This window comes from Phoenix dactylifera, chromosome 4 (assembly GCF_051530095.1).
Source record: "Phoenix dactylifera cultivar Ajwa chromosome 4, Ajwa_hap1_PhDact_Kaust_v1.1, whole genome shotgun sequence".
NCBI lineage: Eukaryota > Viridiplantae > Streptophyta > Magnoliopsida > Arecales > Arecaceae > Phoenix > Phoenix dactylifera.
The window spans coordinates 49,514,232-49,541,889 of NC_143193.1; the positions used below are offsets into that span (position 1 = coordinate 49,514,232).

Consider the following 27,658-nt stretch of genomic DNA (forward strand, 5'->3'; position numbering starts at 1 on the left):
TTTACTTACAGTCATCCCGAGAGTATGCATCTGTACTAAGTAGGGTGCTCGCAAAGTGGGAGAGAGGACTCAGTCAGTTTGGGATAGATACTGAGCTGAGCATCTATTTATTTGAGCTTCGAGGCTTCACATCAGATGGTACGTGACCTCAGAGGACAATTGCCTCTGGTCTGCTCGCTCTGGTCCCCAAGTCGGCAAGGGTGTTCTCGATCTGACTGCTTTAGAGCATTTAGAGAGTATTTTGGTTGCCATGTCAATTATGAGCTGGACCAATCTGGTCATGCCATATCATTAGACTCATTTACGCCCACATCATAAGTATTAATGGTTCCATTTATGTTCTCGAGCGTAAATCTAGTAGTTATATCAAGACAACGGTTCGGGTTTCGAAAGGAAATTCCATGTTATAGTCCTCCATCAAGGCTGTGCATGAGAAAATCAACTTGTGGGATTTCAGCAAATTATACAATTTGGTCAAGCAAAACTAGTTAGAAGATAGGAGATCAAATCTAGCATATACTTGGCCAAGATATGATTATGGATTAGTGAATTGCATTCAAGTCCTAAATTTAGATGCCATTCCAGCCAGGGTCGATTCCTAGCATAGCTAGATTGGGTCTCATTAATATGATTGGTTATCACCCACGTTATATTTAAAACCAGTTACAATTGTAATATTTAGATGCATTAAAGCAAGACTCAAATTGAACCAGACACACCCAAAAGTCTGTGGTGAAGGTTTTAAATTTAGAGCATGGTCTTTCTTTTACTTTCTTTTTTTTTTTGCCCTTTCTCTTGCCGAAATTTTATATGCGTATCCAATAAGAATGTTCGGAAAGATACAATAGTAGAACTATTAATTACCACAGAGTTATCCTTTGCTCTCTGGGTCACATAGCAGAGCCTAGTGCGTTGCAATTAAAAGCCAAGCTTGGAATGTCCTTAGCTGACTCAATGAAGCAGTGTTTCACCTCACCACTTGGTGATTCTGTCATTCTAACATCAATAAAAAGCATGTGAGATGGATGTGAACATATCTGGCATATCATATCCCAATGCATGTACGCCTCTGAATGTGATTATAGTTGAATCATTATGTCCTTATAACTAAGATCAACTGCCATTTTTATAACAAGAGGAAAAAAGATTATAAACAACATTAATGATGACTGTAATAATATACAAGTGTGGGTATGTTGTGTGGAATGGAATCATTGAAGCTTTTGTCTGCTTTATTCTCCCCCTTCCCACCCTTGCTCAAGGATATGGTCTTAAAGAAAAGAAAACTAAAGCAAAGGAGAGACGAGAGGTGAGAGAGAGAGAGAGAGTGAGTGAGTGTGTGTGTGTGTATGTGGGGTTGGATACCCTCGACTTCAAAAGAAAAATAAAGATATCTATCCCCATGGCCCGCCCTTCACATGGGAAAGAGAGCTCTTGTATCATATGGACTTGAATTGGAACCTCTCTCTCTCTCTCTTTTTCCCCCCTCCCACTTCCCAAAGTGGCCTTCTTTGCTTTCTAGCGCTTCTTCCACTTCACTCTTCTTTTGCCCCTTCAGGCTTTGAGCTCCTTTATTCCACCCCGCGGCCAGGGGGGGAACCAATTCTGAAAGCATCAATGGCGTCTAAGGGCTCTCCTTCCTTGAAGGGTTAGTGGTCATTTGATAGATCTGGTGAGGAGGAGTTGATCATGAGTGCATGCAAGAACGATGCCCTCCTGGGGGGTTTCACCATCTTGGTCTTTTGTGACAGACTAAGAAGCAGGTGGTGTGGTCACGGGTGGTCACCAATTGTAAATGATTACATGTCATTGGGATGGATTGCTAGTGGCTTAAGAAATGGTCCAAAGACATGCAGCTGATAAGGTGCATCTGTGTGTAAAAAGCCACAGTAATGAGTCTTTAGGTAGGTCCACTACTCCTAAATGACTCTTTCACTTGGAAGGTTGCTTAAAAAAGTCACAGAAGTACGCAGTTCATTATCCAAGCACTGATGCCCTCAGCAAGTTCACTGCTTCCACAACAGGACCTACTCCCCCGGCAGATCTCCAGTGGACCCTCACTTCCGCTCTTTTCTACATCATCAATATCATCTCTCCTCGATATTTGATCAACTAAACTTGTTACGTACTGACTAAGGTCGATGATCGACAAGTGCAGCATAACCTTGACCCACATCTGCATCTTGTCATAATGTATACTAGCTTCAGGAAAAGACACAAAAAGTTTCGACTCGATGCGATCATTGGACAAGTGGAATTCATGATAGGTGCTAGAAGAGTTGGTTCCAGTGAAACTTGCAAGCGTTTCGATGTGAATCATGAACCGCTATTAATCTCAAAGTTCTGGCAATGCTGTATTCAATGCCAAAGTGGAAGAGTTGGTATATATGTTTCCCACAGCCTGAAATGCATTTATACCAATGGAAAAGTATGAGGACTGCATGTTTCTCTGAGTACCATCCATGGTGATGTAGATGAATTACTTGTTAGCTGCACGTTGCTATCAGTGAGAAGGATTGATCAGATGTTAGCAGTTCTATCATGCTCAAGCCTTTTTTTAAAAAAAAAAAAGAGACTGAAGACCCTATTTCCACACCTCTCAACAAGGATTTCTGCAGTCATGCAACATAGTATCTAGGCTCGTCGTCACTTTTTTATGAAGAACAAATCATGGTTCATTTTTCTTTTCTCTTCCAAGAATGATTGGAATGCGATAGCTAGTGGCATGTCAGGCCACTATTTTCCCATGAATGCCTTATGAAGACACCGATCACACTATCCCATGCCTTGCTGTTTGAAAGAAAGCTGGTCTTCAAACAGGATAAGTGATGGTCTCTTAGGCCTTGCAAAAGCCAAGAAACAAGCCAGGCTTCTTTTCCTTTACTGAAGTGGTGCACCTCATCTTATATTCCTATTTTATTGAATAAAAGCAGGAGGATGAACCAGCGAGGGCAAAGGAAAAGACAAAAAGAGAGAAAGAAAAGGATTCAAAGGGAAGGGGGAAAAATAAAGCAAAACCCAGTATATTGCTCCATTCCTTTAAGACCGATGGAAGACGCTCTTAAAAGAGATCTCATCCTGGCTTCTAGGACAAGGGAGTATCTTTGGAAGGTGCCATGGCTCTCTCTGTGTTGGCAGCGAACGTCATGAGAGGAGAAAGAATCTAAGTGCCGACACAGTTTGTGATAAAGTTGGTTTACTCTTTTAAACTATTCGGAAAGACTGAAAGCACACCTCCCAAGCATGATGGCAGGAGTCTTCCTTGTTTGAACGACCATAGAGCTTTTGCCTGCCCACTCACTGTTGGTTTTACTTTTGAATTTTATAATGCCTGTGCTCGGTACTTTTCTTATATGTATATGGGAAGCATCTCAAAAGTCCAACTCGAGAAACATTGGCGTATAGAGACAAGAAGCCATGCAAGGAACACTGCAATATCTGAATCGATTTTACTGTACATGTTGCAACCCAGCATATTTTGTTTGTTTTTACTGAACTGCTGCTTCCGCTGAGACTTTTAGATTATCATATGTCCTTTTTTTGGCTTTTTCTTCCCGTTTCGAGCAGTAACGGCTAGTGCATATTTACTTAGGATTCTACCTAAGCCGCCCATTTACCACTCAAGATGCAAGTACTAGATTTCACAGGCAGCACAGGAAGAATTGGCATCTTCTATGCACAACTGACATGGTAAATTTAGACATTCAGAAGCTGGTAGCCAACAAACTGCTGCATTACCTTGTCTATGAGAATACAATTACCATCGACCTCTTTGCATTAGTGTATTTTTTTCATTAATAATTAATAATACTAATCAGATCAACAACTTTTCTTCGTTGTTTCAAATGAAATAAACTGAAGCATTACTGTTGGCTCTTTTTTGAATCTTCGTTCTTCATTGTTTCAGATGTAAATTCTTGCCTATAGTCTTCCTTAAATGTGCATATAAACTTTTCTTCCCTTTAATAAAATTGCGGGTGACTAATGTGGTTGAAGCTCATTAGTCTCCTATTCTCTCTCTCTCTCTCTCTCTCTCAAAAAAAAAGACAAATAATATTAAAGGTAGTACAGTGAATAAGAATTTGCAAAACTGACCAAAACAGTAGGGACAAATCTTGGATAATAAGATATCTACTATGATAGAAAAGGTGATTGATGATCTTTCTGAAAAGTTCGATTTGAGGGTCTAATCTATCAATAGGTGTGGTCCGCATGCACTACAAGAAACTTGGACATTAGCGACGCTTTTTTTTGCTATTAACGACGCTTAAAAGCGTCGATAGAGACCATCCCGACGCTTTCCAAAGCGTCGGTAAAGCGTCGCTTATGCTACAGTGGAAAAAATATTTTCCGACGCTTTAAAGCGTCGCGAATTTCCATTTGCCAAAAAAATACCATTTGCGGTCTGCATCTTCTCCTCCACCATTTAGAAATACAAACAACCTCTTCGATCGGTACCTTCATTCCATCCGTGCAGAGCGTTATTTAACAACGCTAAAAAGCGTCGTTAAAAGTGTCATTAATTACATATTAACTTCGACGACGCTTTTAAGCGTCGTCATTAGCCGATGCTTTTAAAAAGCGTCGGCAAATGTTGACGGAAAAATTTTTTTGCCGATGCTTGGAATAAGCGTCGGCAAATAAGAGTCGGTAATGTTCTTTTTTTGTGTAGTGATGGATGTACTAATCGCTCGTAATTAAGGCAAATGCCTTTATCTTGAGGGATCAATCATGATTTAGGATTGTTATGATCAAGTTACTCCATTCAATAACCTAGCTTACATAATTATAATAATAACTGTGCGCATGTACTCTTACACTGTGCTAGTATGGACCATTGGCATGGCTCAAGAGCCCAACAAGATAAGCATCTCATCATCTCACCTCCTTCCTTGTTTTAAAAGCTTAATTCTTCTCCATACTCTAAACTCACTTCTTGCTTTAAAACTAGTATGATGTACTTCATTCTCAATCTACATTATTGCATATAATGTACTATTGTGTCAAAGGGAGAAAAAAGGTATAAAAGAAAAAAAAAAGTTAGATCCTAAGCACTCAAATCCAAGATTTTCCTTTTACTTTTAAAGAAAAGACCTATTGGTTTCATTGGTAGAGGCCTCCAAAGGAGTACTTTGTTATATTGCGACAAAGATTAGTGGAAGGGTTTTTTGCATGATTTCGGTCTATAATCCCATTGTATAGTTGTTTTGGACCTACTTAGTTGCATGACTCTTGAGAGAGAGAGAGAGAGAGAGCATTGTTTGACCTTGAGTGTGTTCTTTAAAGATTATGCTTTCTCAGGAATATCAATGGACTCAGGCACCTCCAATATGGGTCTTAATTAAGGGTGCCCCCATGTGATTAAAGAGTTGAATTTTAACAAATACCTCGCATTGGAAGGTAGGAAAGGAATTAAAGGAAGGAAAGGGATTGATGATTTGAACTTACAATTCCTTTTTATTTTACTTTATTTTATTTTTTTGAAAGGATGAGCTCGCAATTCTCATGGCAAATTAAGTTTTATTTTTGGGGGAAGGAATCTTATGATAAAGTTGGGATGATGATGAATCACCTTTTTATCGAGAAGACTGTGTTCTAAATGATCCTAAGACCTACTTGACTACTAGTTTTTTTTTTTTTTAATCTTTTTGTGCATGTGCGAGGGAAAGGCAGAGAAAAACTAATCCGAAATATTATCTGTATTAAATATTTCAAGAAACACTTGAAATTCACATATTTAGGGGAGAGGTGATGCTAGTTTATATAAATATTGTTACTATCGATCTTTGAATTGCTAATATGGATCGTCTTCGATGTTTGAGTTAGAGAGGGAGTTTTTGATCTAGAAAAGAGAAGGAATATGGCTGCAGAATAAGAGAGGGAAAGAATCTTCTAGTTCTCATACTTTTTGTGTAGGGATTTTGAGCATATAGCCATAGGATTTCCAATATCCTCCGAATCATGATGTAACGGACTAGGATCGTGTTATAATTGTCGAGGGATGTATTGTGACCGTCTAGGATTGCACCAGAACCATCTTAGGATATGATGCCACTTTTAGTCTTAGGTATGTCGGGTGATGTGTTATATCGAAGGCTGGCCGCTTTTAGTCTGCTCGATTTGACTTTTAAGTCGGTCAGAATTGACTTGGCCCAATTACATCAAAGAGTTGCAGAGTATATCCTGATTGCCACATCAGTTTTGAGGTGGACTAACTAATCTGATCATCCCACAAGATTATGCTTATTTTCCGCCACATCAAATTTGTATTTTGTAGAAACCAATTTATATACTTCCGTGACATACTAATAATATAGTAGAAAAATATTTCTTTTGCTTATGTTATAAAAATATATATTTCTTTTGCATTCTTTAATCTACTTACTATCATCTAATTTCTTGTGAATGTGTTCTATGGTCATCTTAAATGATTCTTGCTCTGGGATGTTTCTTATAGTGGGATACCATGCAAAAACTGCTTGAACCCATGCATGGCGGAAACCTATCGCTTTAAATTTTAGCAAGGACTCCATGTCCTGTATTTGTAGGACCAATACATTAAGATTGGTGTAGCTGAGGTTCGCATGTGCTTGTGTAGATTTAGCACTCCCACAGGCAATTTCAGTGCAAGATGAACATAAAATGAGCTTGATTTTTAGTGTCCTCTTCTTCTCGAGTTCAATCTCATCTTCCCTCGAGAGGGTATTGGTACAGGTCCAATCCAAAATTTTGAAGAGACCTATTTCAGACGCTAGTTGGCAAGCTTTAGAATGTAGATTCAACATATCTGGCATTTTGCATGCAGCTATTGAAATAGCCGCTCTAGCTATAGTTTCTGATACTCCTCTCATTTTATAAAATTAAAGCTTGTGCACCTTGATGCAACTCAATATATGTATGCATGTATGTATGTATGGATGGATGGATGAGAGAATCTATTAGATAACATATATATGAGCATAATGGCTTGTTTTCTTAAATTACTTGGTCTCAAATGTTTGAAAATATACTACATGAGACCCTAATTAGAAACTCTGATTGCTAAGCAGAGGAGTATGATCATTGAGACAAACCATCATTCACACATAAAAACCCATAGTCACATGAAGAAAGTAATAAAAGCCTGTGCTTGGAAATATTGTTTTGCTTTCAAATCCTCGCCAATTATGCTGGACCTTCCAAGGGTCTGTTTGGAAATGTGATGGGATCGGTAGGAAAGAAAAGGCACTGGGTAAGGAAAGGAAAGAGGTCTCTTCTGATCACTGCCGGCTCGAGCCTTAGGCGACTGAGGCGGTCGCCTAAGGCCCCCGGCCCAGGGAAGGCCCCCAACCCAGCCACGTTTTTTTTTTTTTTATTCCTCCATAAAGGTCTGCAGACGGGGAGTGGGTTTGGGCGGCGACGTGAAAGGCTGCAGACGGGCTGACGGGGAGTGGGCGGTGGCGTCTGTGGTCTAGCAGACGGGGTCACGGGGACTAGCGACGGGCGACGTCTACCGGCAACGTCGAGCTGTCGAGTCGTCGACAAGCAACGGGCAACGCAACGGCCAAGTCCAACGGGCATTTCCTCCCCGGCTCCCCCCTTCTCTCCCCCTTCTCTGCCTTTTTAATGCCGGAACCTTCTCCGGTTCTCGGCAGAATCAGCTTGCAGAGTGAGAGCGACGAGCGCAAAACCCTCTCTAGCTCTCCTCGCCGACGTCGCCGTCCTCGGCTCCGAGCTCCGGTCCACCGTGCGTCCGTGACTCCGTGCAGTCCGTGCTGCCTCCTCCTCGGCTCCGAGCTCCGGTCCACCGTGCGTCCGTGACTCCGTGCAGTCCGTGCTGCCTCCTCCTCGGCTCCGAGCTCCGGCCTCAGCTCCGGGCCTCCGGCCTCCCGTCCTCTCCTCGCCGACTCCGAGTCGCCGTCCTCGGCTCCTCCGACCTCCGGGCTCCGCGGCTACCGAGGCGACGAGGTCTTCCGAGTTCCGAGTCCCGACTTCCGAGTTCCGAGTTCCGACTTCCTCCTCAGGCTCCTCGGCTCTTCCGACTTCCGAGTCTCCGACCTCCTCCCAAGTCCCGACTCCCGAGTCCCGGCCCAGGGAAGCCCCCACCCACGGTCCTCCGCCGCTCCGACCTCCTCCCGTGACCCCGTCCTCTACTCCTCTCCTTAGCTCCTCCGCCGCTCCGGCCTCCTCGGCTCCTCGGGGTTCCCGGTTCCCGAGTCCCGACCTCCTCCCACGGTCCCACCTCCCGACCTCCTCCCCTGTTCCCACTTCCCAAATCCCACTGGCCACTGATCGCGGCTCCCACTGATCCCGGACCCCGGTTCGAATCGGCGGTTCACCGTGAGTGTGACTGTGTGAGGCAGGTGAGTTAGTAAGTAATTGTAGTTACTTAGTTTATTAACAAAAAAAATTTATTATTTAAATAATAATAAAAAAAGGCCTCTTCTAATGAGTTCGCCTAGGGCCTCCAAATATATTGGGCCGCCCCTGCTTCTGATCATGAGGGGATTAGGCCCTGCAAACCCTAAATACACCCTCACTTGCTTGCTCCTTACCTTCCTCGGCACTCCCCCTCCTATCTTGCCAAATTGCAGAAAATTTCAAAACATACCCTAACAAATATGAGCTCGGATCGTATGCAGTGCAACTTGCGCATCTGCAGAGTATGATACCATCGTGGATAGTTGCCGCATCATCTATCGCAAAGATGGGCGGCTCTTCTTCATTTTTCAAATACGAAGAGATACCATTAGCATGATACACGGTGTGTCACGTCACGATGATGAAGAAGAGCGGTTTGTCTTTTAGATGGATGATGTGACAATTGTCCTATTTCAACAAATATTATTGAAGATTTTTCACTAACAAAAATAGCGTGCCAAGATACAAGATGCAGGTCCTTTCTCCCTTCCCAAGGGCCAAGACCTTAGAATAGGTTCCACCGTCTTGGCCTGGATCAATATGGTTCTAGACTTAAAAGTGGGTTGGTCTAGTTGAAACTATGAGATTATGAGACACCTTGGAATGTGTTTATGTCGCCGAGCTCAACCTACTTAGGAAGGATTTCCAAGTTGCTGGACAAATTGAAGACAGATCATTTAAGAGTCATGGAAAAGGTCATGCCATGACCCCTAAATATTGACAACTTCATGAATTTTCTTTCTGTTTTGTGAAATATTTGGATCCAACCGTGGATCCATTAGTTCTCGTATGCCTATATTCGGACCATGAGGCTTATAAATGAGTTCTGCCGCTGCCGACCAAACAAAACTAATTTGGGTCACGACTCTGTCTTCTATTAGTGATAAGAGTTTACAAATCAAGAATCAACAGTGAGAAAAGATCATTTGAGATGATGAGGTTAAATTCTGGGATAATTTCTTTGCTGGAGCTGTCCTTGATCATGTTAACACTGACAATAGTTGGGTTTTGTCTCAAACAAGAGTTCTGCAATGATTTATGTTGATGTAATCTTTCCATTACTTTTGTCAAGTCTAGCCCTGGCTTTTTGTTTGATGATTGTGGAGAAAAAGTAAAAGCTCTAGTAATCATCACAACAAGACATTAAAGGTGGTAATAGTGAAGTAATATCATTTAGCATAATCATTTCTCGCATCAGAATATTCTTAATTAACATCTATTTAAAAGATATAAACATAAATAATGTTTTCTTTGTTACTGAAAGTAGTGCTTCCAAGTGTAAAGTGTATGCAGTGTAAAAGATCAAATAACAGTTGCTACTTCCACTAAGCAATGATTATTATCTTAACTCATAAAGGAGAACTCCTAATGGTAGAACTCCTAAAGACTAGCCAAAAAAAAAGAGCCTTTAGATCTTAGGCTTAAGCCTGGCCAAAATAATTTCAGGCTGGGCTGGGCTCAGAGCCACTCCATGGCGTACCAGATTTTTTCAGGGTCGGGCCTTAAGGCTTTTCGGGCTGCCCCCTGCAAGCCATAGTGGCATGTGATTTCCATAAGATCATAAGCTAGATCATATGGCATGCCATGCAAAAAATGCAAGAGAAGTTTCTCTTTTAAAATGGTGATAGTTTGAAAAAATCAAGGAGACGGATAAGTATTGATGTGAGCTAGATTTATATATTTTTCACTTCTATTTAATCTCACTTTATGATTATCGAGACATGCATACCGTTCTTTTCTAAGGGTTCTTAATCTTGATTCTTCTTTTGATCCGTCAATTGTCGATCAAATATTTAATCCTATGATTAAGTGATTCCATTCCTTTTTCCATCCCATGTGAAATAGATGAGACACTCGAGATAGTCTAAATGTTTGATCGATGAAAGAGCTACGTGCAGCCTGGGCGGATCTTCGACATGCGTGGGTGGTACTGTGGGCCAGCTCGATTATTCTGGAGGGCGACTCGGCCACTGTCATCGGATAGATTCAAAGGGGGTCGAGGGGTGAGGGCACAGACCACCCCTTGATCCACGACATTGTGATGATGATGAGAGATGGGGGGGCCATCCAGGCCAAACATGTATTTAGGGAGGCCAATGGGGCGGCCGATTGGGTGACTGCCTACGCGGCCAACCATTCGAGATATGCCCTTTGGTCGGAGAGGGGAATTGCCATTGGCACTCCGTGAGTTTTTGTATTTTGATCTTATTGGGTGTATTCATACACGCACTGTATGAAGTACCCGTTTTCAGCAAAAAAAAAAAAAAAAGACATTTAGTAGGATGATGGGGGACTTCGATGAAAAACTAGATATTTTGGTAAGCAAATATTTAAAACTTACATATATTTAAAATGTTTGATGCGGAGGAGAGGTAGATTGAATAATCTAATTACTAATCAAGATTTCAATTTCTTTTAGAAGGTGGAAGTTTAAAATTTTTAAGATTATATTATTATTTTCCCAATGGATACGACGTTGGGTTTTTAAAACTTTATTAATTAGCACTTTATTTGTTGTATAATCTCATTTTTTTTCATGTTTCTTTCCTAAGTCATGTTGATGTGGGATTTAAGTTGTTTTAATGTTGGATTTATGTAGTATTGGAGAATATAGATTTAATGCTGAATTTAAGTTGTCATGGTGTCGGATTCATTTGATGTATGAAAGTTGTTCTTTCGTGCTAACTATAATTGGGTCGGATCTATTATTAAATATTATGAATCTAAGACTAAACTTGCCTATAATTTTAAACATAAACATTTTCGCTAACTATACTTAGAATTATGTCATGTATATAGTATTTTCATATTTATGTATCAAAAAAAATATCTTCATTTTTGCTAACTATATTTAGTATTCCATCATGTACACCGATATTTCTATATTTTTAGCAGCTTTTTTAATAAATCCAATTGGGGAGGGAAGATAGAGGGATGATGTTATCATAAGTTGAAAGTTAAGGAAACAAATTAAAAAATTTAAAAGAGAGCAGGACTATGTGTAAAAGGATGAAAATATGATGGGTTAAAGTGTAATTTCATTTTAATGATTTAAAAATTAAGATGGCACGTACCACGTGAAATCAACGTGCGAGGGGTATTTGAGGAATAAAGCTTCCAATTTATCATCACCCGTCGACGTTTCGAAGTGTACTTCGTCTCCCCGCTCACCTTCTGAAAGGGGAGAAATCTTAGGGCTTTTTCAGAGAACCCTAAGGGTTAGGGTTTCAAGAAATGGAACATCTTGCCCTAATCTCCTCCAAATTCCCCATCCCCGTGGGCGCTCCCAATCCCTCCGAGATCACTAACAGGCGGCGGCCGCCTTATCCGTCTCTCCCCCTCCCCGCCGCCAGGGGAAGAGGAGGATCCGCCGGCACGAGGAGGCCCAGATTCGTCTCCTTCGCTCTCCAGCGTGGCATCGGCGGAGCATCGCAGAGAATTCCCAAAGATGGTAGTTTTTCTTTCTAATTCTCGGAGAATTTATGTTCTCTTTTTTCTCGATCTTGTGCTTTGCTTTATGAAACTATGTAAGGATATATTGAGATGATTCATATCGATTATGGCTAAGAATCTTCTAGTTCCTGTTGAAACTGGATATCACTTTCTGCTGATGAGTTTATTATTAAAATTTCGATCTTTACCAACCAAAAATAAAAAAAAGAAACCTTTAATCAAGATTCTAACATGCTATATTATTGAACTCTGTGTCTATTTGAGATAAAAAAATTTACAAGGATTAGGAGTTTTAAGAAGATGAACAATGACATGCAAGGTAAAAGTATTCAAGAATACGAACTTCTGAAAGAGGGGAGGTTATAAAGGGAATGCTTTTTTCTTGCTCTTGGTGATTTGTGATGATATCTTGAGAGTCAAAGAATTCTTTGAGTGTATAGTGATATTGATAGTGATACAGGGAATAAAGCAAAGTTTTGGTTTGACATGTGTTGAAGTGGATTGTATTTAAGGGTCTTATGTCCTATGCTTTTAATAATATGAATTGATTAAGAGACATAATTGATGTAAAAGGATTGGTGGTGTGCTATAGGATAGAGTCTTGTCGGTGAAAAATTGGGTGATGCAGAGGATCTCGACCATGATTTCCATGGTCAAAATAGAAGTTTGGCATGGTGACTAGGTGGTTGACATGGGGGCGCTGAAGGGGTTCTGTAGTTAGTCTCTGTATTTGCTCTGTACATTTCAAATGCGTTACACGTTGAAAATGCTGGGAATTTACTGGCCATTTTGAGGAGGAAGATAGTCTGTTTTTCTTCTTCATTGTAGTTTTGATAGAGGAGCCTTGACATGCTGCAGTGAAACAGAAGTGTGACTTTGACCTAAATCAGGTTGGACTCTAGAATCAAGAATTCATGATTAATCATATATCATACTACCTGGTGTGAAACATGGATGGAAAGAAATCACATCATCTCCAGGAATGTTATCCTGATTGGGAGTCCATAGAGATGCATAATTTATTCAAACTGTTATCAAGCTGGAGGTACAAATTTAGTGCTGGGATTGCAAATTTGTTGAATGTGCCCCGCAGTGAGCTGGTTCAAGGAAAGATAGGAGGTAGAGTTCTTCTTTTCCTTCTATTTTTTTCTTCTTCTTAAGTACCATTTTACTGTATGATATTGATGATAATTGGTGCATCTTATTTCACACTTGCTTTCTAGCAAAATTTTACTGCTGGTGTTCTTTTTCATCCTAGTGCCCACTGGTGAGAGGTAAATCATTGATCTAAACATTGGTATTCATGGAGCATTTCCTGCATTTATCACAATATATTTGTGTTATGTGAATGAAACACTTCTAGCGTCATGAGCAAGAGCAACCCTAGCAAGGTTGGGGTTGGACCAGAAGGAGCATTTGATCTGTGTTGACTTTTGTAGAACCAACTTAAAAGGTTTTCTTTATTTTTTCAGATATCTGAATTATAGGCTTGGTTCATATCTGAGGTTCTACTGAATATATATTTTGACCATAGCTCTTACTCTGCATATACTAGTGCCTTGCTTACAAAAAGAAATTTTCTAGCAGGTGAGCACCCCTTATGCAGTACACCAATTTTGTCCTCCTCTTACACTCCTTTGCTCAGGACTAGTTTTGCAGAAGAAAATAATCACTAACTTTCGAGGCTTCACAATAGAAGTTTATCTGGAAATATAAGATACTGGTCAACTGAATGAAGTTGTGTGCCACTGTGATGGAAAAAGTCCCTTCAATAATTCAATATTTTAAAAGGTAATACAGGTCTTGTTCTTCTTTGTGACAAGTCTTGAAGGTGGATAAGAAGCGTTCAGTTATTAGATGATATTTTTTTCAAAAAATAGTTTTCGATGCATTTTTTTTGTATTTTAGTCTTCAATTTGTTATCTATTTTTTTCTTTAATATTGATTTGAATGATTGTCATTATCTCTTGCCTTTATCATGTGCAATCTAGCATCAGCTGTTTGTTCTTGTCTAGCTTCTACTTTGATTTTGTTTTTTACGCCTCAGCAACTTTTCTTTTTGTATTCAGTTGTGGAAAAGATGGGCATGCAAGGTTTTGCAAGCATTTCATCTTCAAGTAGCAGTCAGACGACAACAAGTAGTGGCACACCTCATTTGCCAGTGCCACCACCATCAACATCAAACATGTAAAGCTTGTGTTCGTTTTCTGGCGTTAAATGCTGTATGAAGTTACTTTATAGAAAAAAATAATCATTGCTTATTTGACGACCATAATAGTTGGAAGTTTTTATTTCTGTCTGGAATAAATATTTCCAGCAGGTTTCACATTTCTTTTTATTTTTTATATTTTTTTTTCCAATCATGAACTTTGCAGAGGTTCGCCACTTTTTTGGATTGGGGTTGGAGTTGGGCTCTCTGCATTGTTCTCAGTGGTGAGATGCCTCAAGTCATCCTGGATTTATTAGTTTCTTAAATCTTATAATGGGCTTTTCCTAATTAAGTTCTTAACAAATAACAATATGGCTGACATGTCAGGTGGCGACAAGGTTAAAGGTGAGAGTTCTGTTCTTGTAACTCCTTTTCAGAAGGTATGACTTAAGCTTAAGATGCTGTTGCTGATGGCAGAAGTGCTTTTAGAGTATGAGATACATTAGTAGATTAGGCCAATGAGGTACTTCTGTCAACATGATCTTCCTTAAAATCCTTTGCTCACAGTTTCTCTTGTGCTAATGGTGTTTCCCTTTGTACTATCTGGACAAGCCTGAGATCATGATTTTTAGAAGTCTCTTGTAGAAAGAACATGGATGGCATGACATGCTAATTGTGTTTCCCTTTGTAGTGTTCAGACAAGCCTGAAATCATGCTTCTAAGGAGTCATGGCTAACAAGACATACTAAGACAAGAACATGATCTGGTGCTTTTCAATAATAGATTTGATTTCCCTCCTTTTGACGACTACCTCTAACAGATGATTTGATGAGCCATTTGAATTAGGAACTGCAGTTACCTTGAATTCTGCCATAATAAATACACTGACAAACATCTAAAGATCTAACATCCTTTCCCTGTTCCTATCATTGTGGATTTTTCTTTCAATATTCTTTCATTATGCTTTCTGTTTCATCAGATCTATCAAAATCTCTGATCTACTTATAAATTTTTGCATCTGTTTTCTATGAGATACTTCCTACCCATGATCCTATGTCTTTTATGCATGCATGCATGCACGTATGTATGTATGTACCTATTTTTTCTCATGTTCCTGCACACTCTTTATGTCTGCTATGTAAATCTAAGGATTATCTTCCATTCCAGTATTTATCTATTTTCTCATGCTTGATATATTTATCTAGAGATTTGGCTAGTGTCTAGCATAGCCTGTATGGGCATTAGCTTAGCATTACTAACAAGCTTTGACCACTTTCTTCATGTCTGTCTTTAACTTGATCCTCATGCTGTGGTGATTTCTTCCAGAGGTATGCAATGCAGCAAGCTTTCAACACAATGATGAATCAAGCAGCACAGCAAACTGGCCAATCCAACAATGCGGCCTTTTCACCAGGCTCACCATTTCCATTTCCATTTCCTGCTGCACCAGCCTCAGGGCCAGCCACTTCATCACCGTCACCAGCAACACATGTTGCTTCTCAACCAGTTGTTACTGTAGACGTCCCTGCTAGTAAAGTGGAAACAACACCACCCAGTGAAGTTGGAAATGCAATTGAAACAAAGGAGGAACCAAAGAAATATGGTATGTGCTGTACTTACCTTTATGGTGTAAATTTATCATAAACCAGCATGTTTTCCTTGTTTGGGTGATTAAATTCTTCTCTTGGTTGAGGGAGAACTGTGGACACCTTTTGATTATATTGATGGTCCAAGCCAACCCTTGATTAATGGATCCAAACTATTTATGAGAGTCTCTCTCTTGATTTCTTCTCTTGATCAAGGGAATGCTTAAAATATTTTTACAGGAATGCTGAAAATATTTTTATATTATAACTTTAAACCTCTATCCTTTCTTAATAAAGAGAGTCCATTTTAAAAAAATTAAGAGGCTCTTCAAATTTTCTATTCTCTTGATTTAGGAACCTGGATCCTTTGGTTCGGGAAAAGCTGCTTCACGCTCTTGCCTCGGTTGCTTCGCAAGCTTGCTTGTCGGCTTGCTTTGCTCCTTGTTTAATCAGAAGATGAGTCCATACCTATATGCACATTGATTAGTGGTGATTTATACTCTTATCATGATTTCTTGACATCTTGATTAAAGGAAAATATGGACCCCTCTTGATCCAACTGACGGTAAATGATACAATTTTTGGGACATTATGTCCCATAATTGTCATTTCTTTTGATTAACATAACTCCATGGACCTCTCTGAATCTAGAACATAGACCCACCATTTATTCACCCTAGTTGAGGAGAATCTCCAGACATCTCTGTTAGACTTTCCTGTGATTCATGTTCTTCTCCAAGGTAATATATCAAGAATTGCTTGTGATCAAAACTTGGGTCCTACGATATTAAATAAGTAATTAAAGACAATATTATATCAAATCGGTCTTAGGTTTTAAAGTGAGTCACGCTCATTAAAGCTCTCCTGGAAAAAGTTTACTATATATTGCTCTTCAGGAAGAATTACCTTTGTTGCCACTAGCCTTCTCTTATGTTTATTTTGCGAAATCCTTTTGCAAATTAACTGTGACATGCATGAAAAAGTCCTTTTGCAAATGGTTATAATTTGTATATTCAAGTACTTGCTCCTGTGATAAAGAAGGTTGGGCATTTGTCTAAGGGTAATATGTTATTTTCCATTTGAGTCTTCCATTTATTGTTATGTGTGCAACTTTATGCAGCTTTTGTAGACGTTTCTCCAGAAGAAATTTTGCAAAAAGAATCTACAGAAGCAAGTGCAGAGAACCTTTACTCTGAGAAGGAAGTAAGTCATGATAATACTCATGATAATATACTCGAAATAGTGATCTATACATCAATGTTAGCTAAATTATTGTTCTGTGGATCCGAAGGTTTCACCTAATGGAGCTGCTATCAACCAAGATAAAAGTGCTTCCAGTGAGCAATCTCAGTCTGGTAAGTCGCTAGGCCATTATTTCATGCCGGCATTTCACATTTAGAGAAAAAATGTCAAGTCATATAGATTCATCCACACTTTCTACACTGTTGTTAGGGAACTTGTTTTCCTATTTATTAATGGAATTATATGTGAATTTTATTTTTATCGAGTTGTCAGTCGATTTCCTTTTGCAGTTTATTCATATTTAAAAGATTATGACTCGTCTGCTCCTTCTGCAATTTATTTATATTTAAAAGATTATGACCACCTGGAGTTTGCTTTGAATTACATAAAGTGAAAGTATTTTGTCCCATAACAATGGTACCTATGGATTCAAAAACCATCGGAATGAGATCGTATGACTAGTACCATATTGTTCTGATGTGAAATCAATACCAATATTGATGTCGGCATATGCCAAAACACTGTGTATCGGTACGTATCAGCCATATGGGTATGTAACATTGTGTACCTAGCAAGGCTTGCAATCTCGATGTCTGGTACTCTACCAATACATTAGTGGTTCAACATAGTATGGTTGGTACGGTATGCACCTCATATTGAGATAGCTCTCGGTTTCTTTTCTCTCACTTTTTATGATGGTACTGTCTGAAATCGGATGGTAAGGGTTGGTACGGTATATTAGGCACTCGAGTTTCGAACGGTAACGGCAGTATGGGGGTGGTTCTGCTCAATTCTGACCAATATGGATTGGTTTCAAATCTCGGTATCGTACTAATATCATAGTTTGACGTACTGGTCCGAACCGGGCAGTATGGGATGTACCATACCGTACCAGTTCGGTGTCGGTACATGGTATGGGAGGCGTACCGACATTTAGCATATGCCGAAAATATTCCGTATCATACTTTATCAACAGAGTGCTAGTGCGGCACCAGTACAGGATCCGGTACTGAGACGACAAATCTTGACTGGTATCGCACTAGGTACAATACAGTTGGTACAGTCAGTATGACAGACCTTGCTTAAAGAGTTTTTTATTTTTTGGAGTTGCCAGTTTTGATAGGTACTGCACTGATGTGCTGTATCATCCCGATGGAAAAATGGTATGGAGTTCAATACTAGTATTTAAAACCTTGGTGGCGGCAATTTAGTGCTATGGAGTTAATTTTGAATTCTGGATTTCGCAATGAACTAATGATCCAATGGCATGCATTATTCATTATTTTTCATCCCATGCTACCCTTAAGTAGGCTGCACAGTGTTATCACCTTTTCTCTTTTTCATTCCGCTGTAATTTTTCACAAGCATTGGTACCTCAATAAAAAACTCAGGCATCCAATATGCGTATTTCTTATGTTATAACACGTAATGACTTTATTATTTATTCAAAATTTTTGAACAGTTTTCAAGTTTTACTTTGCTGTTGTCATAGTCTGAAGGTGATCCTGTTTACTTCCTTGTATAGATATATCGGCATCTGGCTTATCAGTTGAAGCGCTGGAAAAAATGATGGAAGATCCAACTGTGCAGAAGATGGTTTACCCGTAAGCTTATCACTGATTAAGTTTATCAGTAAAAAGATTTTCCCTATCTGATCAGGCATGTACCTATATCTTGAGATTGATAACTGATTGTCAATGTTTTCTATCACAAAGTAATCTACTGCTCTTACTTTTGCCTCTACATCGATTTCGGAAATATAGCTTACTGTTGTGATGGTGGAAGTATATGGCTTGGCCTTCATCTATATAAATCCATGTTTTGGAAGGTATTTTGAAGGACATGATGGTATAATGCATATCCATTCTGAACAAGTTGAAACCCTGCAAAACAGGTTTGCTTCCCTTAATTTAGTCCAATGTTTAGAAAGTAGGTCACTTTGGAGTTCTAGTTAATAAAGGAATATCCTTGTTTTCCAGATTTAAAACCAGGTACATTTAAAAATGTGCTATGAGATCAAATTTCTTATTATGGATGGAATGGTAGATTTGATAAGATATGTAATGTAGACATTACTGCTAATTAAAAAAACTAAGGTGGTGGAACTTTATTGATTAGAAAGTACTGTAGAGACCACTATTTGATGACATGACAGCAATATGATAAGATGAATTGGTAATCCTAGAAAACCAGATGACCTAAAAATGAGGAAGCACATGTATGAATGCTGTTGAAGTTTGAAGAAATATTCAGTTTGGATAAGACTGTCATCCACTTCACAATGCCACCCTTGTCTATAATGAAGGTTTAGTTACCCTTTATTTTGGAAAGCACTGCAAGACTGTCTTGTATTATTACCAGCTAACCAGTGTTGACTTTTGGCAAATCTGTTAGTGTATGTATGTATGTATTTAGTATGTACATATGTACATATGCATGTATCTATGTGAAGTATGTACTGTATGTATATAGGTATGTAATATTATATATATATATATATATATATGTATGTATGTACGTACGTATGTACGCACGTCTGTACGTACATATGTATGTCTGTACGCAAATGGCTGGATGGTGCATTATTCTTCGCTGACTGTTAGCCAGATTGTGCTTGAATAGCCATGTTATTTGACTGGAAAGTCGTACAGGATGAATGTGCGGATACTTGTCTTCACAATTGTACAAAGATCTTAACATCTACAAAAGAAGCATCTAGTCGAAGTGTATTGTGGTGATGAAAATCACTTTAGAGCTCCCATGATATTATAAAGTAGACCGGAAGAAAATGAGAATTTCAAAGGATCCATGAAAAGAAATTCTTCAGCTCCTCTGAGCTCTGCTTTTCCAGTTTTAAAGAGTTGGTGTCAAACTATGCAAGCAGAGGTTTGGCTGGTGGATCTATAGGATAAAAGTGGAGCGCTACGTTTTATGTTGGTTTTTTAGACTGAACACTTTAACAGTCTGCAAAAGGCCTCAAGAAGCCCCTCTTATATAGCCAACAAATAGTTGTGGCAGTTAAAAAAAGGGGGCATGAGTTAGGACCTCCTGTAGTGTGGTGCTGCCAGCTGACTGTTGGACCACTTTCCTACCTGGGCCATCTCTCCTAATAGATTCTTCTGATCACCAGGGGATGATATCATACACCTGTTCAAACTGAGACTTTCTGTCTGCTTGTTTCATAATTCATACCCTGTTGGATGAGGATCCAGCAACTTGGCATTACTTGGTGTGTGGATGAAGCCATTCATGGGGCGTGTTGGATCATTGTCCAATGAAGTACTAGATCAGCAAATTGACACACTTTTGGTCTACTCAACTGTATATACATTCTCCAAATCACTTGAATATGGGGGCCCACAACTTAACGTCATGTATATTATGTTGTTCCGAAATTTCTTTTAGAGGTATAATGTAGGGCTAAATTTGAACGCCTATACAAGATGCACACGTCGCAGATGCAGATGTGAACTTATTGACAGATATTCGATCTTCGATATGTACATAAATATGTATTTAGAAATATGATAAGTCTGGATTCCAGATTCCAGTGATTTTGATGTCTAACTTATAGATCCTTGTTGCCATGAGGCAAGAGGCTTTGGCATGTCATAGTAAAATGGATGTATTTTCTGGATGGTCTATTTGGTAAATCACAGTTTTCCTATTTGGGATCTTCATTTTAACTAGAGCTGCATTTGGACCAGCTTTGCACCTACTGGAGCATTCTACAAGCCTGTCCGACTTTCATAAATTTCATTATATCGTCAACCTAAGCCCACCCAGGCCTGTTTTCTGCTTAAGAAATAGTTTATGTCTAGCTGAAGTTCTCTTGCAGCTGAATCTAGGGGATCACAACCTTTTGTGCATTTCAATCAAATGGCTTGGATGAGACAGAAGCGCATTGGGTCTTTTACCTTGGGCTATGCATCTTGGATAGACGGGGGTCTGACAAGTCAGCAATTTCAAGTCCAACCATTGCCTCTTTTTTTCCTGAACAGGAGTATAAATTATTTGCCCAGTCCTAAATGCAACCATGCCCATTCTGTCTGGGATCAGTTTTGGCTTAGTTGTCATCAGACAAAAGGAGCCAATCTGCAGTCCTTCCATCAGCTAGTAATATCTGTTAGTATGTTTTTAAAATAAATTCTTAAAACATTAGCTCTGCAAAATATCTTTTCATTTCACTACTTAGTCCTATAATTTTCTCCCCTGTTGACCACTTTACCACTGTCACATGTCAAATTGTCTTTATAATAGGCTGTGGTATATTCTGCTTGTGCAGTGCACTCTGCAGACCTAAGTTCAGCATGTAGACTTTCCTATTTTTAATTTTGCATGTTACTTTGTCTTCCTTTTTGCTTTGCTATTCTTTTTAGATATCACCAAATCATTCCTTTTCCTCAACTTTCAATTTGTATATTTGTTGCAGCTATCTACCTGAGGAGATGAGGAACCCGACTGCTTTCAAGAGTATGCTGCTAAATAGATCTTCTTGCAATTATAAGCATAGCTTTCCTTAGTGCCCCTTTTTATTTGGTTTCTTATAAGGTTTTTATTCTTCAACATAATAATGTTGGTTTTCATTAAACGTCTAATAGTTATTTCTGTACTGTGTATTATTTTCCAGTGATGCTACAAAATCCTCAATACCGCCAGCAGCTGCAAGATATGCTGTAATTGCTTCATTCATTCTCTTTACTGGATTCCATATACATGGATTTTTTGGTTAAGGCTAGTGCATACTTTAGTATTAATATGCTTTTCAGTGATCTCAAACATTATTTCTTAATATGGCCATGTTCTAAGTTCAATGCAAATCCACACTATTCAAAGACTTGTCACTATTGTATGTTTCAGTAATATGCTTCTTAGTGATCTCAAATTTTATTTCTTAATATGGTTGTCTTCTGGGTCCAAATTGCAAATCTACACTGTTCAAAGGAAACTTCAGTGAAAATCTATAATGGTTGATAAACTCCTGTATGCAGTTATGCTCATTGAATGCAGACCATGTCATGTACCCTATTGTTGTAATCCTGGTGGGTAGGGTCATATAAATAGTGAAATATTTTGGATTTAGCTAAATTTGGAATGTGACACCTCTGTTGGTCGATGTATATGTGAAAACTTGGCAGCTCCTAGTAGTGAAAACCAAAACCTTCATATTTGATATCTCTTGTACAAACAATTGCATCTATATTTTGTCACAAGCCTGTGAGTTAATTATTTCTGCTTACTCTATCTCAACTCCGTGTATTGTTATAAGGGTAATAGTTGATGTTGATCCTGCTGTAATTAATTTAAAAAAGATTTGTCACATGCAATTTGTGTTAATATTCTTAGCATCAAAGGAAACTTTAGGGCTTGTGTGTGTGTGTGTGTGTTGTCTGTCGTGTGTGTCTGTATCTGAGTGTGCATGCATGCATGCGTTTGTCTAATTATTGGATATGCATTGCCCTATAAATGTGTGTTTGTGTGTGTGTGTGTGTGCATCCATATGTGTGTAAATATGTAAATATGCATGTAGACATGAACTATGAAAAGAGGAATTTATAGAGTAATAATTGGTCAATGATGATGCAAGCAAGGCAGCTTTTCCTTCAACAAGTACAGATGATGAATTAACCTTTGAAATTTTATGTGTCCATAGATTCCATATTTGTGCTATACACCAGTAGTCTGCAGTTGGGAACTGCGGTTGCTTTATTCTGATAGTCTAATGGGTCAACAATTACTATCTTTCTATTTTCAGAAATAATATGGGTGGAAGTGGTGAATGGGACAGCCGCATGATGGAATCATTGAGAAATTTTAATCTTAGCAGCCCCGATGTCAAAAAACAATTTGGTGAGTCCCTGGAAAGTACTTCCGTAGTAATCTTTTTTGGTGATTGATTGTGTATAATACTGGAAGAGATGTCAAGTGTCTGAAACTCGATATATTTTCTTCTTTTAGCCCTTCTTTAATTTCTTATGCACTCGCTTACCTTAATTATAACTACTCTTAAACAAATTAGTGTATGATCTGATTTGGTTAATATTGTTAAGATACTTCCTTTAAATGCCTCATATTGCTTCATTGCATTAAAATTCATCTAGTTATTGGTACCTAAAGAACAAAATGCATTCTTGATGCTGTATGGTCTATATTGTTAAACTGTTTTAAAAAGTAGGCTAGGTGGCCATCTAGGCACTCGCTTTAAGCGAGCTGGACCCCCAGGCTACCCATAGAAGTGTCCTTCCATGTGGTGGATGCCTGGGCATACGACTCCGCCTAAGGCTGTTTTGGAGTGAAGTGGGTGGGTTTTGATGCCCCCCACTAACCTGGTTGCTTGACCCAGACCTTTTGATCTTTTCACGTTACCCTTTCTCTCTCTTTGATTCACTGTCCCCCTTCCCATTTGACCCCTAAACCTTAAGTGGCCAAACGGCCCAAACCCTAGCAGAGTGCGGCTGTGCGGGTGTTTGGCGAGCAGCGGATGCCAAATGACAGCTGACGGTGCTTATTCCAGTTAAGTTTTTCTCTCTTCTCTTTTACTTTCTTTTATTCTCCTTCAATCTCTTTCTTCCCCTTTTGGATGGCGGGCGGTGGGATGGTGGTGGAAGCGCTGAGGCTATCGCTGGTAAGGGCTGCTGTGGGTGGTGGTGCTGACAGCAATTGTTGCTGCTGGTGGAGCCGTTGGCAGCTGCCTCCAACAGGTGCTTTACTGCCTGTGGTGCTGCCTGTAGCAACTGCCATTGCCGCCGGTGATGTCAGAAGTGATAAATGCAACAGCTGCTGCTGCGTCCAGTGGTGCTGCTTGCTGCTGCTTGGGGTACTGTCTCCAGTGGCTGCCACTGCCAGTGGTGCAGCCTTAACTTTGGGCGCTCGCCTAGGCGCATGCTTAATGCCTTCGTACTTGGCGGTTCCTAGCTGCCTGTCTTCTACCTACAGTCTTTTAAAACTTGGATCATTTATTTGCATCAATGTTCTATATCCTAAGGCACCTTCTCCTTTCACTCCAGTAGTCTAGGTGTAATGTTTCAATGATGGGGTGAAAGGATAGATAAGTTGGATGTTCATCCTGTCATACATGTATTTCTGCAACATTCTGAATGTTGCAAGTTTTCCAAGCTCAAACTTCATCAAGCTATTTGCGAGTGCATATTGTATTGTTTTCAAGTAGGCTCGTCCTTCCTGGTTTATGTGGAGCACTCAAGGGAAATTGCTTTGATAATACTCTGGGGTAAGCTAATCAAAAGTCAGTTCCTTTGTTTTTGACTTGCTGTAATAGTGGCATGTCAAAATCTGTTCTTCCACCCTAATTAAGCTATTGAGAAGACTCTCCTTTTAAGTGTTAGAAGATCTAGTAACAGATATCTTTGTCCTTAACCCCATTATAAAAAGAAATAGCATTAGGAGAAGGTTTAGAGAAAAAGGTAAACTAGTATGAGTTTCCTATTTTTTTATTCATATGCCTCACAGCTTATCAATACCTTGTCCATTTTTTTTAACTTTTTATTAACCTTAAAAGTTGTCTTGAGCTTTTACCCATAAATGTTGAGAAAAATATTTTAGTAGGAAATTGGAATTTTTTATGACAATGATACATAAGAACTAGACCCTTGTCCAAAACAAAATATGCTGTGAAATGCATGTGCTTTTGTAATGTGAAACATTACCCAATGTAACCATATAAAGACTATAAGGTAGGTTCATTACCCAAAACATATTCATTTAAAAAAGAGGGGCCTAGCATGGAACCTAAAGGCCAGTTGGCAGGATGAGGGAGTAGCTTATTTAATTGAGGGGCGTTAAATTCCATCTGTGGAATGGCAAAAATAAACAAGAATTACATGAAGGTAGCTATTCATGATACAAGGTATTTGCCATCAAAATGTCCAAAATGAGAGGTAGTTTTGAGTTCTGTTTGGCAGATAAGAGTGGTTATTCTTGATTGATGGTGACAAAATTCTATATAATGTTTGATTGATGATGAAAAAATTCTATATAATGGTTGTCATGATTTTCCAAGGCTATATTGTATAACTACAAACATGTATCTGTTTGTTCAGCTCCACCATTTAAACATAAGAAGGACTATTGGAAGAGCAGCCCACGATCATATAACTCTGTTGTAGACACTCTTAACTCTTGCAAAATGACTATATACACACAAACACATCATCATCATCATTGTTGTTGTTCAACCATTTCCCATTGCTGGCTATAAAGCAAAACTGTAAGCACAGAAAGCTCCATCAAATATGTAGCCAAACTTGAATTCACTAAAATTGTTCCCGTATCACCTGGTACAGTACATAAAACATTGGTCTAGTGAGGGGTTAAGGGTGGTAACTTTCAATATAGGGAGCTGTATGTATATCGAAAGCACAAAAAGCTGAAGAGCCAAATGAAATTTAAACCCATAAGTCAGTCTAGGTATATGCCATATTTTGTGCCATTGTTGCACATGCATGCAAAATAATGAAATTGAGACTCATAAATATAAGTATGAATCAAACAAATGATGATGAGATTTGTCAATTTGAGAAGATCAACAATATGCTTTGACAAAAAATTAGTATAAAGGCGGCCAATCCCTTTCCAACTGCATTCTTAGTGTAATTATTCAGGCATAAAACTAATGTATCCCTTGCAGAATATTGTAGTGATGGTTGATATTATTATCTGTTGTTGGTGCCTGCAGCTAACATGTGCTACCGATATATCCCTTGCAGATCAGATAGGACTCACTCCAGAAGAAGTTATATCTAAAATAATGGCAAATCCTGAAGTTGCAATGGCATTTCAAAATCCCAAAGTGCAAGCTGCTATCATGGATGTATGCTCCATAACACCTTCATGTTCTTGAACTGTATTATGTGTTCATGCATAGCTGACATATCCTTGCATTTTACAGTGCTCGCAGAACCCACTTAGCATTGCAAAATATCAAAATGACAAGGAGGTGAGTTTTGGTGTTATAATGTCTAGCGATAATCATGCATCTGTATTCATGACTCTCTTTATGGGTGAATATTTCATCGTATATATCATTTTATATTCCAGTGCACATTATATGTGGTGTTGCTATACTATTACTGTACTTGTTCAAGGAATGAAGTAAACATATTAATTCAAATGGACCTCTTGGATTGATTGAAGAGTCATTAAGTCTCAAGGGAACAGAAAGTTTATGTTAGATTTGTATATCCATATTTTTTAATAATTTCAGTCAAGTAGAGAAGTTTTCTGACATTGTGGTGTTACATTAGATAAGTCAATGCTATACTCCAGATGGCTGCATGCTAGAAGCATGTGCTATCTTCTGCTCCACTTCTTCGCCTGTGATTGGCTGCTATTCCCTCATGCATGGGCAGGTGGAAGCAAGGGCATGAGCAAATCGGTGGATCACACCCACCTGCTTGTCCAATGTCTGAAAAATAGAATCTGCTTGTTACATCTGTGGAAGATAAATCTTAAAGTGCTTAAATGTCCATTTTGCAGAAGATACATAAAGATAACTGCTTGATGAAAGAAATACCGTAAAATGTTATGAATTCAAGAGTCTTGAAAGTGGGGAGAAGTGTGAAGAGGTGTTGATGGCTACTTGGAAGCTTGACTTTGTGGCTTTTATCTGTTAGTTTTTTTTTTCTTTTTTGCTCTCGTGGTACAAGGCTGAAGAATTCAAGATTGGATGCACTAAAAGGGGAATAGTAGGGTATACGGTGTTCTCATCTGATCCTATCAGTGACTTGATTATTGTTCAAAACATGGTTTTGCAAAAATGTGAATGGGCTGGTACATATCCTTGCGAGGGTAGAAAATCTAGTGAAGAGAGTCTTTACAGTGCCCGAAAAAGTGGTTATTTTGGATGGTCATGAATGCAGTGTTACTTCCCAAGTCGTTGAGATCCTAGAAAGTTTGGACACCTGGTATAAGCCCATTCTTTTGAAGAGAATAGCTCTTTATAGGGCCTGAAAATGTGGTCATTTTGGATGGTTAGGAACGCAATATGCATAGTCCAGATGACTTACAAGTTTTACAATCACAGAAAAAGGCTTGGTTTGTGCTCAGGGCAAGTTCTTGATGAGGTTTGTTATAACCCAAATGTGTCACCCTAGACATTGCCTGAGTGTGAAATTTCATGTTAATCTGACTTATCAGTGTGTCACTAAAGGCAATATAATCACCTATGTAATTTGTAGAAATTGCATGCATGCATGTGTAAATCACCATTTCTATATCAATAGCGATCTCATCATGTATGGATTGTCAGTTTTATTCCTGCTCTCCTTCAAAATGTACTTTTTTTCTTTTTTTTTATTAGGATTTTCCCAATCTAAGCCGCACAGTTCACTGCAGTAATCTAATGTCCCCAGTATGGATTTTATTCTCAGGTTATGGATGTATTCATGAAGATATCAGAACTCTTCCCTGGAGCGACAGGTTACCCCTGACTTCACACGGTCAGATTCACAATTTTGATGTTACCATCCACCATGTAGCTGGCACTGAATGATGAAATCTGATTGAGCTTTGCATCACCATTTTAAGACCCTGAGGTGCGGTGCCTGGATGATCCAATATTACTGCAGCAGAACTCTGCCATGTTATATTTGTAGGATGATAGGTCCCACTTAAGTTTTCTTCAGAGTTGGATGGTTGATACTGAGAAAAAGGTGTTAGCTGCGTTGGCTATTATACGATAGTAAGCTTCTTTTGCCGTTGAATCAAAGAAATATGAAATGATTGAGGTACCTGCAACACTATCTGCTGGCCTTTTTTCTCTTCATTATGAAGAGAGTCAAAATTTTCAATAAGATGGGTGCGGTTTTTGCCA

The 27,658-nt window shown here is 39.0% G+C and overlaps 1 protein-coding gene across 2 annotated transcripts; it reads left to right on the top strand.

Moving 5' to 3' along the window:
• Positions 1–11,526: 11,526 nt before the first annotated feature.
• Positions 11,527–27,658, top strand: TIC40 (hydroxyproline-rich glycoprotein family protein). 2 transcript variants are annotated; one of them, XM_008788263.5, is made up of 14 exons: positions 11,527–11,851; positions 13,923–14,040; positions 14,229–14,286; positions 14,390–14,407; positions 15,329–15,605; positions 16,709–16,791; positions 16,880–16,943; positions 18,356–18,434; positions 21,263–21,303; positions 21,461–21,506; positions 22,586–22,680; positions 25,554–25,657; positions 25,736–25,783; positions 27,216–27,658. In XM_008788263.5, exons 1-14 carry the CDS (start codon positions 11,635–11,637, stop codon positions 27,273–27,275), a joined length of 1,308 nt encoding a protein of 435 aa, XP_008786485.4. In that variant the 5' UTR covers positions 11,527–11,634; the 3' UTR covers positions 27,276–27,658. The 2 variants fall into 2 exon arrangements, with proteins under 2 accessions (XP_008786485.4, XP_008786486.4); XM_008788264.6 differs by lacking the exon at positions 11,527–11,851 and adding an exon at positions 13,490–13,644.